The sequence below is a fragment of the Macaca nemestrina genome, chromosome X (genome assembly GCF_043159975.1).
Source record: "Macaca nemestrina isolate mMacNem1 chromosome X, mMacNem.hap1, whole genome shotgun sequence".
Taxonomy (NCBI): domain Eukaryota; kingdom Metazoa; phylum Chordata; class Mammalia; order Primates; family Cercopithecidae; genus Macaca; species Macaca nemestrina.
In genome coordinates, this window is record NC_092145.1 from 21205720 (window position 1) to 21222407 (window position 16688).

At 41.9% G+C, this 16688-nt stretch overlaps 1 protein-coding gene across 1 annotated transcript in view; it reads right to left on the reverse strand.

The window, feature by feature from the left end:
• The window catches only part of LOC105481416 (hypoxanthine phosphoribosyltransferase 1), a 41488-nt gene extending 29875 nt beyond the window's left edge, over positions 1-11613 (reverse strand). The window contains exon 1 of the mRNA XM_011741008.2: positions 11428-11613. Within this exon, the coding sequence (XP_011739310.1) occupies positions 11428-11454 (27 nt within the window). The 5' untranslated portion in view covers positions 11455-11613. The remainder of the gene's footprint in view (positions 1-11427) is intronic.
• Positions 11614-16688: the final 5075 nt, after the last annotated feature.

Genomic DNA, 16688 nt, shown 5'->3' on the forward strand with positions numbered 1-16688 from the left:
AAACTACTGTCCCCCCTACCCCAATCCCAAATCCAAACAGCCTCTCTCATCTCACAGTAGGGGGGGAAAATCACCCAAAAAAGCTAAGTGATCATTTGAAAACCCAAACTCTTAGAAGTCTAAGATTGTTACAGTCAACTAATGAAGTGCCATCATAAAAGATACTCTAATATTGTTTAAGTAGAACCACATATTGGTTGTCTTCGTATGTCTAGCCCCTGGCATACAAAATATTTAGTAACACTGATATGGTACCTGTGATGTGAAAATGTACTATGATTACAGCTTTATAAATACTATATATGTACCTATATACAGAAAAAAATACAACAAAATCATAAAAGCAATTATCTTTGAAAGAGGAGTTAGAGCAATTTTATTTACTTCTTTATTACTTTGCTATATATTCTAAATTTTCTTCAATGAATATATACTACTTTTTAAAAAAAATTCAATGGTCTTTCTTATAAATTATCTTTGGCAGCATGTATTTTTATATATAGATATAAAATGTATGGGAAATTAACGGATACATTAAATTAAAGCAAAATATACAAACAAAAAATCAGAATACAAAGATAAAAAGATTGGGAAGGGAGGGAGGGAAAAAGGAGGAAGGGTGGGTAGGTATAGAGAAATATACCAAATAATGGTAAGAAGTGGGGTCTTGACACTTTCTACACTTTTTAAAAATTCTTTAATTAAAAAAATCTTTTTTTTTTTTTTTAGAGACGAAGTCTCCCTATGTTGCCCAGGCTGGTCTCAAATTCCTGGGATCAAGCGATCCTCCTGCCCCAGCCTCCCAAGGTGCTTGGATTACAGGTGTGAGCCACCACGCCTGGTCACTTTCTACACTTTAATATTTGGTTTTTTTTTTCATTTTCAATGTCATTTTTATTAATTTATAATGCCCATTCACCATTATATTCAAAGTCTATTTGAAGAAATAAACCAGAACGAATGAAATACTCTAGCTCATGTGATATTCAATACTAAATTACCTTTCAAATCACATTCAAGAAGCTGATGATATAAGCTTTGGCAATTTCCAAGAAATACTGGTCAAACCATAATTAAATCTCAACATACCAGTTAGTACCCACTGAGCATCTCCTTTTACAACCTAAGCATTGTATTAGGTGCTTAAGTACAAGCAGCTTGACTTTTAATACATTTAAAAATACATATTTAAGACTTAAAATCTTATTTATGGAATTCAGTTATATTTTGAGGTTTCCAGTGCTGAGAAATCTGAGGTTTGTGTTGTCTTTCAGTCCCCAAAGCTCAGTTCTGAGTTCTCAGACTTTGGTGGAACTTCATGTATTGCCAGGTTGGCCCATAATACCTGTGGGACAACTTCAGCCCCTGTGCACATGGCCAGGAGGCTGGCTTCAAACATTTTTAGGTAGGTGGACCAGGACATGCCCCTGGTCATGGCCAGGTGGGGGCGTAGTGCTACACAGCGGGCAGAAGTCAATATTGATTTGTTTTTAAACAAGCATGTACTACTTTCATAAGCAGAAAAAATTTCTATTCTTGGGGGAAAAGATTATGCCAGATCCTCTAGGATTAAATGCTGATGCATCTGCTAAACCTTCACATTATATCAGAACATATTTACTATAGAAAGGATGAAAATGGGACATTTGTGTGTCACCTATATGAACATTCCAAAAATATTTTACAACAAGTAAGTATTTTATAAATTTTATGAACTGGCCAGGCGCGGTGGCTCACGCCTGTAATCCCAGCACTTTGGGAGGCCGAGGTGGGTGGATCATGAGGTCAGGAGATCAAGACCATCTTGGCCAACACAGTGAAACCCCATCTCTACTAAAAATACAAAAAATTAGCCAGGCGTGGTGGCAGGCGCCTGTAGTCCCAGCTACTTGGGAGGTTGAGGCAGGAGAATGGCATGAACCTGGGAGGCGGAGCTTGCAGTGAGCCGAGATCGCGCCACTGCGCTCCAGCCTGGGCGACAGAGCGAGACTCTGTCTCAAAAAATAATAAAATAAAATAAAATAATTTTATGAACTGAAATTTAGTTCAGGTTTTGGGAAAACAACACACTTTGCTAGATATTATAAAAATGATACAATATGTATTCATTTCAGGCTCATCAGAATATATCTGTTATCACTTGACAAGAATGAAAATGCACCATTTTGTAGTGCTTTAAAATCAGAAAGATCCAGAGTACTAAAAATGACTTCTTCCTTGAAGCTTACTCACCAACTTCCTCCCAGTTACTCACTGCTTCTGCCACAAGCACAAACTAGGACCCAGCCAGAACTCCTTGAAATATACACTTGTAACGACTACGGCATCTATCAAAATGGTTCAGTGCCTGGCTACAGGTTCTGCAGATGGACTAAGAATTTCAAAAGTCTTGTTTGTTTCAAATGAAGCCAATGTGAATTCTGCCCAGAGTTCATCCCAGATACGCAGTCTACGAATACAGACAGATCAGCAGAGATGTATTCTAAAATAGGAATTCTATCTCTGTCAATATAACAAATTGATTTCCAATCAAAACAGATTTACATACCACATTTATGTCAATAAGTTGTTTTGTTTGTTTTATTGCAACCTGGATTTTTTTTTTGAAAGATTTATTTATGGTTTACTTTAAGCATAAAAAAATTGCCAATACAACTTTCCCAAAAGGCATAAACAAAAATTCATAAAACTTGCATCACTTGAGATACTTTAGGTATGAATTCACAACTTCATATATATATATATTTGGGTATATTGAGGGGGTTCTAATTTAAGAAATGCATAATTGGCTATAGACAGACAGTTGTCAGAACTTGGCAATGGGTACATGCAGGTTCATTATACTATGTCTACTTGTAGCTGTTCAAAACGTATCATAATACAAGGCTGGGCGAGGTGGCTCATGCCTGTAATCCCAGCATTTTGGGAGGCTAAGGCAGGAGGATTGCTTGAGGTCAGGAGTTCCAGACCAGTCTGGGCAACATAGCAAGACCCTGTCTCTAAAAAGAAAAAAAAAATTTTACAAAATAAAAACAAAATGTATCATCAGACGAAATTAAATAAGAGGCAATTCATTAAAATGACAACTTTTCCCAGCTTGACATTTAACAAAAAGTCTAAGTCCTCTTAATTCATATTTAATGATCAAATATCAAATACTAATTCTTTTTTTTTTTTTTGAGACAGAGTCGCGCTCTGTCGCCCAGGCTAGAGTGCAGTGGCGCGATCTTGGCTCACTGCAATCTCCGCCTCCTGGGTTCACGCCATTCTCCTGCCTCAGCCTCCTGAGTAGTTGGGACTACAGGCGCTCGCCACCACGCCTGGCTACTTTTTTTGTATTTTTTTAGTAAAGACGGGGTTTCACCATGTTAACCAGGATGGTCTCAATCTCCTGACCTCATAATCCACCCGCCTCGGCCTCCCAAAGTGCTGGGATTACAGGCGTGAGCCACCGCGCCTAGCCATCAAATACCAATTCTTAAATGGTAAGGACCCACTATTCAGAACCTATATCCTTATCACCAACATGCAAATATTTATTGAATACTTAGTATGTCATGCATAAAGAGAAAGTTAGATAAATTTGATACAGCTACCCTCATAGAACTTACAGTGTAGTAGATGGCATGACATGTACATGAGTAACTGAACAGTGTTAAACTGCTATTTTAAAAAAAGACAGCTGAGTGCTGTGGCTCATGCCTGTAATCCCAGCACTTTGGGAGGCCGAGGCGAGTTGATTGCTTGAGGTCAAAAGTTCGAGACCAGCCTGGCCAACATGGTAAAACCCCGTCTCTACCAAAAATACAAAAAAAAAAAAAAAAAATTAGCCAGGCATGGTGGCGCAGGCCTGTAATCCCAGCTACTAGGGACACTGAGACAGGAGAATTGCTTGAATCCAGCAGGCAGAAGCTGCAGTGAGCCGAGATCACACCACTACACTTCAGCCTGAGTGACAGAGCGAGATGCTATCTTAAAAAAAGAAAAAAAGATACAGGTAAAGTGTTATGGTAGTTTAAAAGAGAACTCGAACTCTGACTCAGAAGCCTCACTTGCATGTGGACCACTGATATGAAATAATATAAATAGGTATAATAAACAGGAACTTCAGTTTTAATCGTCCCAAACACCAAAACTTCCTATTAAACAGGTCCAATAAACTCACTCTCTATAAGAGCTAGACATAAATCTACTTGGTGGCCTATAATCTTATTAGCCCTTACTTGTCCCATCTGATATTAATTAACCCCATCTAATATGGATTAGTTAACAATGCAGTGGCTGCTTTGACAGGAACAGTTGGAAAGAGTTGGGGATTGCAACATACTCAATTATACAAAAATGCATTCAGCATCTACCTTGATTAAGGCACTGTGCAACAGAATTTGCAGGAGGGCACAAGGATGATTATAAATTTACAACCCTTGAAGAGCTTATAGCTGGGCATGGTGGCTTGTGCCTGTAAATCCCAGCACTTTGGGAGGCTAAGGCAGGTGGATCACCTGAGACCAGAAGTTCGAGACCAGGCTGGCCAACATGGCGAAACTCTGTCTCTACAAAAAATACAAAAATTAGCTGGGTGTGGTGGCACGCGTCTATAGTCCCAGTTACTTGGGAGGCTGAGGCAGGAGAATCGCTTAAACCTGGGAGGTGGAGTGAGCCGAGATTGTGCCACTGCACTCCACTCCAGCCTAGGGGACAGAGCGAGACTCCATCTCAAAAAAAAAAAAAAAAAAAAAAAAGAGCTTATAATCTAGTGGTAAAGGCATATATACATAGAACTAACTGTATAGCATAATAAAGCTCATCATCTGTACCAAAATCTAATTCGACAAGCCCACAAACTTGTGATTTACCAAACACAGTTATATATACACAAAAAGTAAACCTAGAACCCAAAGTTACGCAGCACCAATGATTCTCTCCATAAGCAATATCAAGTTTAAAGCAGTGATTACATTCTACTGCCTAGATTGTAAACTGAGTAAAGGAGACCAGCACCTCTCTGCCACTGAACTAGCACAGCCTTCTAAACCAACAAGGCAACGGCAGTGCCCAACTTTCTGTATGAATATAAGTCACATCTCTTTTTTATTTGTGACTTGGTGTTGCATGTGGTCATTATCAACACTTTCTGAAAGAACTATTACCTGTTCAGGCTGCCATAACAAAATACCATAGACTGAGTGACTTAACAGAAACTTACTTCTCACAGTTTTGGAGGCTGGGAAGTCCAAAATTAAGGTACCTGCAAGGTAAGTTTCAATCTGAGGCCTCTTCTTTGGCTTGTAGGTCTTCCAACTGTGTGCTCACACCACCTCTTCTAGTAAGCTCTCTGGTGCCTCTTCTTTTTTTTTTTTTTTTTTTTTGAGACAGAGTCTCGCTCTGTCACCCAGGCTGGAGTGCAGTAGCACAATCTAGGCTCATTGCAACCTCCACCTCCCAGGTTCAAGTGATTCTCGTGCCTCACCCTCCTGAGTACCTTGGATTACAGAAGCCCGCTACCACACCCAGCTAATTTTTATATTTTTAGTAGAGATAGGGTTTCACTATGTTGGCCAGGCTGGTCTCAAACTCATGACCTCGTGATCTACCCACCTTGGCCTCCCAAAGTGCTGGGATTACAGGTGTGAGCCACCACGCCCAGTCTGGTGTCTTTTCTTATAAGGGCATTAACCCAATCAGACCTGGGCCTGACCCTCCTGACTTCTAACTGTAATTACCTTCCAAAGGCCGCATCTCCAAATACCATCACACTGGGGGATTAGGACTTCAAAAAAGGTATGGGGGGTGGGGGAGGACATAAATGCTCAGTCCATAACAAGCACCCAACATAAAAACGGCTAGAACAGATCACAAAAAAAGGTCCTGTATGGCTTTGGGGAAGGGCTCAACCCCAAAATATTTGAGAGCTCTGGAGGGGCCTAGAAGTGGTAAGCGAATGAAAATGTGGTTACTCTCCAGATCTGCCTTTCTCAATTATGGCCATTTCTGGCTGAACTAGAAATCAAAGGACAGGTTATTAATTACTAGCTCTAAGTTGCTTACCATTTGCCGAGACAGTTCAGAAATCTGACTGCATCTCCTCAGAGATCTGGAACACAGTTCTCAAATTCTAACTTACTTGTGATATACTTGTGAATGATAAAAATCGCTACAGGTACTTTTATTAATATGAAAGAGTATTGAGAAATTACCTTTCATTCTAACTTTTGTCTAGAATGAAAATCAATAGTTTTGCTATAATCAATTACTGAAATAATTTTACTTTCCAGTAAAACTAGCATTACAAATTTTTTTTAATTTTTAAAACTTCGTAATTTTTTGCCAGACTGACCCATGTAAGCATACAAATTCTTAATAATTATGCATGTCACATCTGTAATAATGGCCTTCACGTAAACATTTTTGTGGTTTACACATAAAATTTCTAATTACAAAGCTATATTATCTAAAATTACAGTAAGCAAAAAAATTAATCCAAGCTAAGACAATACTTGCAATATCAATTCATCATCTGTGACAAGGATTGCTTACGTCTCTTTGTGGTTAAAAAGAAAAAAAAAAAAAGACAGGTTGGCCGGATGTGGTGGCTCACACCTGTAATCCCAGCACTTTGGGAGGCTCAGGTGGGCAGATCACCCCTGGCCTGCCCAACATGGCGAAACCCTGTCTTTACTAAAAATACAAAAATTAGCTGGGCGTGGTGGTGGGCGCCTTTAATTCCAGCTACTCAGGACGCTGAGGCAGGAGAACTGCTAGAACCCGGGAGGCAGAGATTGCAGTGAGCTAGATTGCACCACTGCACTACAGTCTGCAACAAAAGTGAAACTCCACCTCCAAAAAAAAAAAAAAAAAAAAAAAAAAAGACAATGTTCGTGGGTCCAAACAAAAGTTAATGGAAGTGAGTCTAAAAACGAGCTATGTGGGCTGGGCGCGGTGGCTCACATCTGTAATCCCAGCACTTTGGGAGGCCAAAGCAGGCAGATGACGAGGTCAGGAGATGGAGACCATCCTGGCCAATACGGTGAAACCCCGTCTCTACAAAAATTAGCTGGGCGTGGTGGCACATGCCTGTAATTCCGACTACTCGGGAGGCTGAGGTAGGAGAATCACTTGAACCAGGGAGTCGGTGACTGGAGTGAGCCAACTGTACTCCTGCCTGGCGATAGAGCGAAACTCCGTCTCAAAAAAAAAAAAAGAAAAAAGATAAAAATGAGCTATGTGAATTAAAAGAGGTACAACAATAGATAAACCACATTTTATTTTATTCCTAGTAATCAATAACATTTCCAAACTTGTGGAATGGGCAGAAATTGCTAGTTGGCATATTTTTACCTTTTATATTCAGATACATTAAAATTCTAAAAAAAAAAAACCCTCAAAGCAGATGATCTGCCATCTCCTTGGATAATTTGTGTTAACTCAGGATAACAAAAAACCAAAATTATGAGTTGCTGATGCAATATGCCTAAATGTAAAAACAATTTAAGCTAATAGTAGATTCATCTTCCAATTTCATATCAGTCTTACAAATAAACTACATATATAACTTGCTTGCCTTCCCTTCTGAGGGATAAAGCTGTTATAAGAATTAAAATCAGCATTATTGACTACTCAACCAAGAGAGGGAAAAATTATTACCCATTCTAGGGACATGGGCTCATAACTACTATATGTGTAAGGACATGAATTTACTCAATATTATAATTTTTCCTTTTATTAGTGTGTACAGTAGAAGAATAGACATGCTCACTCTGGACAAAAAAAATTATACTTATCAGTTATCAGAAGCACAATGCTGAAGACAGTAGTTCCCTAACAATCTGAAGTATGTTATTGAATCAGAAGTAAATTATCTCAGTAGTAGTGAATGATTGTAAATGTTAGTAATTTGGCAGCCACTGGGCAGGAAAATAAGAATTGAGGCTCAATATTGATATTACTGGTGGTGATGGACACATAAATTTTATCAAATCTACACAATATAAAATTACAGAAAGGTAGAAGAATATACTAGTACATCTTCAACATATCTTCACTACAGGGGAGTAAAATGACATGGACTAGTTACTATCTAATGAACTGCAGAAAACTAAAACAAAACTCCAAGGCACCTCTTCTCTGCTGATCTGGTTGGTCCTTTTCCTACCTTTTGCAATACCCAGATATAAACATTGGATAGAAAACAAAGTAGACCTGTAGTATGCAGGTCACAGTGCTAAATTCACAGAAAGAAACCTCTGAACTGAACTGCTCTATTTCTTGGTGGTCACAAAGAATAATTCTGGTTTACACCTACAGACTGATGCCAATCTACACCCTATTGATAACACTGTGGCCAAGGACAAAAAAAAAAGTGCTCCGTTTTACCAATTCTGTAAAAAATTATTGGCAGGGTAAGCTCGGCTAGGGCGGAATTACATTTCTAGGACTACCATCCCTGAAATTTAGAAGATATTATATCCACATAAAGTATATTTTACATTAATTTGCAAAAATCTAGCAGCTTTTTCTTAGCTCAAGTGTGTCCAAGTTTACCCTGGCAGTTTAAAATGATAGTTACAAGCAGCATGGGTTGTATCAGACACATTTGAGGGCCAATTTCATGTAAGTGATATTGGGCAAGTTACTTCATCTATCTGTGCCTCCAAGGTCATACTAGTGTTTATTTACCTAAAGGGTACCTGTTATGTAACTTTAGGGTGTTTACATTAGATAATGCCTGCAAAATATTCACTTCAACACCTAAAACATAGTTAAGTATTCAATAAATATCTACTATTGTCATCACTAACTTAAAAGTTTAGAGATTGTAAGAGCAGAATCTGGGGTGAGACAAACTGAGGTTCAAATCCTAGTATTGTTAGGTAATCTTGGGCAAGTTACTTAACCTATCTGATTTGCATAATTAAAAAAATTAGTTAATATACATAATAGGGCTTAGAAGAGTATCTAGCACATAACACCATTTAAGCATTTGTTATTGCTAACATGCGAACAATTTAAGGGAAGGAAATTTTTTAAAAAGGAAGAGGGATTTGCAAACTAAAAACAATGACTATCTTATGTTCAAAGAAAACTAACAAACAGCCAGCTCTAGCAATAATTAAATTCACTGTATACTGGGGCAGGCATCACACCCCAAAGCTAAAAGCATCTACCTAGGCCAGGCATGGTGGCTCATGCCTGTAATCCCAGCACTTTGGGAAGCAGAGGCAGGCAGATAGCTTGAAATCAGGAGTTTGAGACCAGCCTGGACAACATGGCAAAACACCATCTCTACAAAAAATACAAATATTAGGCCGGGCGCGGTGGCTCACACCTGTAATCCCAGCACTTTGGGAGGCCGAGGCAGGTGGATCACCTGAGATTAGGAGTTCGAGACTAGCCTGGCCAACATGGTGAAACCTCGTCTCTATTAAAAATACAAAAAATTAGCCAGTCATGGTGGCGGGCACCTGTAATCCCAGCTACTCAGGAGGATGAGGCAGGAGAATCGCTTGAACCCGGGAGGCAGAGGTTGCAGTGAGCTGAGATCAAGCCACTGCACTCCAGCCTGGGCAACAAGAGCGAAACTCCATCTCAAAAAAATAAAAATAAATAAATAAATAAAATAAAATACAAATATTAACCAGGGATGGTGGTGCACACCTGTAGTCCCAGCTTCTCGGGAGGCTGAAGTGGGAGAATCCCCTGAGCCTGGGGAGAATCACCTGAGCCCGGGAAGTCGAGGCTACAGTGAGCAGTGATTGTGCCACTGCACTCCATCCTGGGTGACAGAGTGAGACCCTGTCTCAAAAAAAAGGAAATTGGCAGAATTAAGTAAGTGATGTTTAGAGACGAAAAATCAACATTTTTTCCTCAGCAACTGAATAAAAACAACAGCCACTACCATTTTTTTGAGTACCTATTATTAGCCTAGTTTTTAACTGGTATTACTCCAGAGAGAGCTAGGTTCGAGTCAGGCTCCTTCTCTTAATAACTATATGACCTACAGTATGTCTGTTAGCCTGAGGCTTCAAAGGTTCCTCATCTGTAAAATGGTAATAATCATACCATTGCTACAGGACTGTTTTGAAGACTAATTAGGACTACGTATGTAAACATGATGATGGCTATTATTACTATTCCCAGCCAGGGACCATGCAAGGGTTGTTTATTCACATAGACTGTCTTATAATCCTCTCAATAACTCCAGGAGGTAACCAGCACCTCAGATATACATCAAATGACTTAAGCCCAGAGAGGTGAAGTAAGTTGCCCACAGCCACACAACTAGTAAATAGCCCAAACAAGCTGGATTCCCAGTCAGACTCCGTTAATAGCACTGCTCTTTACCTTAAGTCATTACAACGCCTAATATGAAATAGAATCGCTTCTTAGGGCTCAAGTGGTTAATCATTTAATGTATTCATTCAACATACCATCATCGAGGACCTCTTACAAGCCAAGTACTAGAGTTACAGCGGTGATTCCTGCCCTTAAAAAGTTTTAGTAGGAGAAACAATCAACAGGTAACCAGGTCATTGCCAAAACAACAAAAATAATCGTAATAAAGCAGGTTAAAGCATTTAACTGGCAGGGGTTTTGACTACTTTAGCAAGCATGATCAGAACGGTTGGGGAGGGAGGCCAGCAGCTTGGCCGGTTCAGCAAACAAGAATAAACCAGTGAGGGTGGAGCCAAGATACCAGAGGCTGATTACGGTTAAGAATGTTCTTGAAGGTAAGGACCAGATTCTCATTTTCTATATCCTGGGGCAATGGTCTGCCTGGAATCCGGATTCTAGTACACGTGAATTTCGGCTTGAAATGACCTAATGCCTTTTCCCTAGTTCCTTCGTGTGTCACATACGCATGGTTACCGCTACCAGAGCTGTAGTGGGGCTTCAATGAGGCCATGCGCATCTCCATAAAAATGAACTAGTGTGTGCAAAACTAAAGGCAAAGCCCGGTCCCCACACGCCCTCCCAGGTGGTCGCTTTCCGTGCCGAGGCCCCTCCAGAGGCGCCCCCGAGAACCTCACCATCGCACCCCAAACTTCCAGGGAAGGGCCTCTCCCGAGAAATCCCCCACGCCCCCACCCCGCGCCATCATTCCCGAATGTGCCCTCGGCCCCTCCCCGCAGCACGCTCGCAGGCGGCACATGTCAACCAAAACGCCATTTCCACCTTCTCTTCCCACACGCAGCCCTCTTTTCCCAGGGCTCCCCCGAGGAGGGACCCACCCCAAACCCCGCCATTCCGTTCTCCCTACCGCCCTCGCGTGACGTGAAGCCGAACCCGGGAAACTGTGGCCGCCCCCGCCTCCGTGGTTCCCTGGGCCCGGCCGCCCGAGCCCGCACTGCGGACCCCACGCCTCAGGGCCCGGCCGCCACCTGCCGCGTGGGCCTGAACCGGCCAGGGCCGGCGGGCCGAGCTGCTCACCACGACGCCAGGGCTGCGGGTCGCCATAACGTAGCCGGCCGGCGCGCGGGCTGACTGCTCAGGAGGAGGAAGCCGGTGGCAGAGCAGAGGAGGTGCAGGCGTAGCTAGAGGCGGCGCCGCGCGGGAAAGCCTAGAGGTTCGCCCGAGGGCTCGTCGCAGCCGCTTGAAGCTGAGGAGAAGCAGGCCCCGCCCTCTCCCCGCCCAGCCCAGCCCCGCAGGCCCCGCCCCCGGCCCCGCCGGCCCCGCCCACGCGCCTACGCCAGCGCCTACCAGTTTGTAGGCTCCCTAGGTAGCCGTGGGAATTTTCTCCCAGAAGAAGCGGAGGCTCCCCCAGCGAAGCCCCTTTCCCTCCCCACTCAGTCTCCTATTCAGAAGGCTCCCAGATTCCCAAACCTAACGCCGTCCGCGTTGCTTCATGGCGGCCATAAACCGGGCGCCGGCTTTTCGGGTTCCAGTCACCGCGTGACTCCTTGGACCAGACGTCCCATTCCCAAGACCTTGCACTACCTGTGGCTTCCATTTTCCTGACTCTTGGTCCAGTGCTTCCCCAAACTCTTAACTGGTTGTAACAGTTGAGACCTAGAGCCCTAGTCACCCATATCAGGGTACACATCTGAGAGGACACTTAACTGCTCTGTAGCTTTGTACAAATCAGACTCTGAGCCTCTATTTTTGCCTCACTAAAATGAGTATATTGGCCGGGCACGGTGGCTCACGCCTGTAATCCCAGCACTTTGGGAGGCCAAGGCAGGTGGATCACCTGAGGTCAGGAGTACGAGACCAGCCTGGCCAACATGGCGAAACCCCATCTCTACTAAAAATACAAAAATTAGCTGGGCGAGGAGGCGGGCGCCTGTAATCCCAGCTACTCGGGCGGCTGAGGCAGGAGAATCACTTGAACCCGGTAGGCGGAGGTCGCAGTGAGCCGAGATCGCACCACTGCACTTCAGCCTTCGTGACAGAATGAGACTGCGTCTCAAAAATAAAAATAAAAATAAATTTAAAATAAATAAAAATTAAAAATAAAATGAGCATATTAACAATACATAAACAGGATCATTTTGAGTATTAGAGGAATATAGGTATGCGTGTGTGTATGTATATGTATGCACTTAGGACAGTACACAGTCAGCAAATTGGAACTACTGCTACTACTACTGATCTTTATTTTTGCCTACACAATTTCCTATATTGAATCTGAAAACAAAAATATGTTCCCCTGCTAATTAATTCTCAGATAGGTCAGGTAAGCAAGCAACAGTTGCTCCAGCAGCACCATTTCTTATATACTCAACCCTATAGCTCCAGCATCCACCACAGTGCCCAGCACATAGTCGGAGGCCTCCCTCTTATTAAGGACGCTGAGGGGGATATGATGGCAGGAGATCTGTAAAACTAGGCAAGTCATCGAGCTTCTCTGGACCTCAGTCTCTTCATCTAAAAAATGAGAATAATAAGCCTTGGTAACATGGTGAGACTCAGTCTCTACAAAAATGAAAAATTAGCTGGGCCTGGTGGCCATGTGCCTGTAGCCCCAGCTACTCGGGAGGCTGAGGTGGGAGGATGGCTTGAGCCCAGAAGGTCAAGGCTGCAGTGAGCCAAGATCGTGCCACTGCACTCCAGCCTGGGCAACAGAGAAATACCCTGTCTCAAAAAAAAAAAAAAAAAAAAAAAAGAGAGAGAGACAGAGAGAATAATAACTACTGCCATGAAGAGTTTTACAAGAATTGTAAAAATCATTTATGTAAAGTACCTCATATGGTATTTGCCACATAATAGGTGCTCAAGAAGCAGTAGCTGTTACAATTTTAGCATGTATGAATTTGTGAAGTCCATACTTCCCTACTTTCCCTGCCTTCCCTCTTTATCCTGGAGAGGCAGGAGGCTATAATGGAAAAGGTGCATATGGGCTTTGGACTGAGTTCAAATCCTAGGTTCCCCACTAACTATTATAGCATTATGACTCTGGGCAAGATCCTTGGTCGCTGCGTGCTTGGTTTCTTATATGTCAAATGAGGTTACTGTCTTTGTCACAGAGTGTGGTGAAGATTGAACAAAATAATATATGCAAAAGTGCCTAGCATAGAGCTTGGCTCAATAGATGATGATACCAATGTTATGTGTTCCACAGTAATTTTGCCTTAAACAGTTCTTCACTTTCTTCTAGCCTCTAAGACTTTTTTTTTTTTTTTGAGATGGAGTCTTGCTCTGCTGCCCAGGCTGGAGTATAGTTGCATGGTCTCAGCTCACTGCAACCTCCACCTCCCGGGTTCAAGCAATTCTCCTGCCGCAGCTTCCCAAGTAGCTGGGACTACAAGTGTGTGCCACCAGACCTGGCTAACGTTTGTATTTTTAGTAGAAAATGGGGTTTCACCATGTTGGCCAGGCTGGTCTCGAACTCCTGACCTCAGGTGATCCTCCCATCTTGGCTTCCCAAATTGGTGGGATTACAGATGTGAGCCACCACGCCCAGCCTGCCTCTAAGACTTCTTATCCATTCCCCTGTTGATGGACATTTGGGCAGTTTCCAGGTTTGGGCTATTAGAAATAATGCTACTATGAACATTTTGTACATATCTTTTGGTGAATATATCAATGCATTTCTATTTGGCATAGAACTTGAAATTCATATTAGAACATTTTCCTTACCCTTTTAACAAACATTGTGTTCTACCAAGAAGTTAATTCAGAGAACTTCCAGTTATATATTCGGCCCCTGACACACGTGGACTCAGCTACTCAAATTTGTTTCTAAATTAGGTACCCAACAATTCAGAATCCTTCCAGCTTGCCTCTGGCTTGCAGTTCCTTTCTCCAAATCCTCCAGTACCAGATATTCCTGTATTTTAACAGTGGATTTGAAACAAATAATGATAGCCAGATGATTGTAAAGACAAAGAAACAGTACTGTTCTTTCAATCTTGTCGTTCCATGTGACAATTTGGACTTTTTATTTGTATTTAAAATGGAAAACAGCAAACACTGCAATCTGCAAGATGTAAGACTTTTTCTTGGTAAGTGAAAATCTGGTTCACATATGAAATAGTTTACTGAATTTGGACACTATATTTAAAATGGAAATGTATTCTTTTAAAATATTGTTTTCCCACTACAGACAAAAGCAAGAAAACAATTATTCCTAATTATTATATGATTATTACTAAAACAATTTTGTCATAGAGGTGAAAAATGTTAAAAAATTATCTACTCTGGATGTCTTATATGCTAGGTGTGTCACTGTTCTTTACTGGAATATCTGCATGCAGGAAGAAATAAGGAAAGCATGAGTGTAACCTAAGATTCCTCTTCCCGATGCCTTTCCAGAAACAATTTTTTTTTTTTTTCTGAGACGGAGTCTAGCTCTGTCACACAGGCTGGTGTCCAGTGGTGTGATCTCAGCTCACTGCAACCTCTGCCTTCCGGGTTCAAGCAATTCTCCTTTCTCAGCCTCCCGAGTAGCTGGGACTACAGTTGCATGCCACCACGCCCGGCTAATTTTTGTATCTTTAGTAGAGACAGGGTTTCACCATATTGGTCAGGCTAGTCTCGAACTCCTGACTTCGGGTGATCCGCCTGCCTTGGCCTCCCAAAGTGCTGGAATTACAGGCATGAACCACTGCACCTGGCCAGAAACAATTTTGTAATCGACTTGCTTGAACACAATTATGAATTATTTGTGTGTGTGCCACAACCAAGTCCAACTATATTTCTTCTCTAGAAACTTATTTATTAAGATGTCTGTTTTTAACCATGGTGCTGTTCTCCTCCAAAATTTGTATTTATATGAAAAAAAATCATCACAGAAATATTTATACTAAATGTTTAATTTTTTAATGAGTTGATAATGGTTTTCTCAATAATGTCAGATGTTTCACTTTCATCAGAATAGCTTTCCATAAGCTTTACCTTTTTTTTTTTTTTTTTTTTTTTTTTGATACGGAGTCTCACTCCGTCACCCAGGTTGGAGTGCAGTGGTGTGATCTCGGCTCACTGCAAGCTCTGCCTCCCGGGTTCACGCCATTCTCCTGCCTCAGCCTCCTGAGTAGCTGGGACTACAGGCGCCTACCACCATGCCTGGCTAATTTTTTTTTTGTATTTAGTAGAGATGGGGTTTCATCAGGTTAGCCAGAATGGTCTTGATCTCCTGACCTCAGGTGATCTGCCTGCCTCAGCCTCCCAAAGTGCTGGGATTACAGACATGAGCCACCGTGCCTGGCCTCCATAAACTTTACTTTTATTCCATAAATGGGGTGTAAAATTGAACCATAATTGGAATTAACTAACATGATGGTTAATTTTTTTTTCTTTTTTTTTTTTTTTTTTTTTTTTTTTGAGACAAAGTCTCACCCTGTCACCCAGGCTGGAGTGCAATGGCGCGATCTTGGTTCACTGCCACCTCCACCTCCCGAGTCCAAGCAATTCTCCTGCCTCAGCCTCCTGAGTAGCTGGAATTACAGGTGCGTGCCACCACGTCGGGCTAATTTTTGTATTTTCAGTAGAGATGGGGTTTCACCGTGTTGGCCAGGCTGGTCTTGAACTCCTGACCTCGTGATCTGCCTGCCTCGGCCTCCCAAAGTGCTGGGATTATAGGCGTGAGACACCATGCCTGGCCGTGATGGTTAATTTTATGTGTCAACTTGGCCCATATATTTGGTCAAACATTCTTCTGGATGTTTCTGTGAAGGTGTTTTTTGTATGAGATTAATATTTAAATCGGTGGATTTTGAGTAAAGCATATTACCCTCCATAATGTGAGTGGGCCTCATCAGCTAAAGGTTTTAATAGAACAAACACTGACCTCCCCTGATCAAGAATGCTCCCCTGATCAAGAAGGCATTCTCCAGCACATTGCCTTTGGATTGGAACTGTAACTCCTCCCTGAGTCTTCAGACCGCAGGCCTACACCATCAGATTTTGGACTCAGCAAGCCTCCACAATTGCGTGAGCCAATTCCTTAAAATAAATGAATCTCTCCCAACCCCACATATAGACATACAGATAGATCAAGATAGATCTAGGTACATCCTGTTGCTTCTGTTTTTGTGGAGAACCCCGACTAATACAACTGATTTTCTATTGGAACCATCTAAAGATAGTGAAGTTCTGCTAATAGAGCTACTCATTACAAGTAGTGCTTCACTTTTCGTCATGTACAAGGCAACATAAAATGGAAAATGAGCCAATGAATTTTGATCTAAATAAGTCATTTGATCTAAACAAAAGTTCTTCACAGAGCAGTATGTAAATACGTCTCTGCGGCT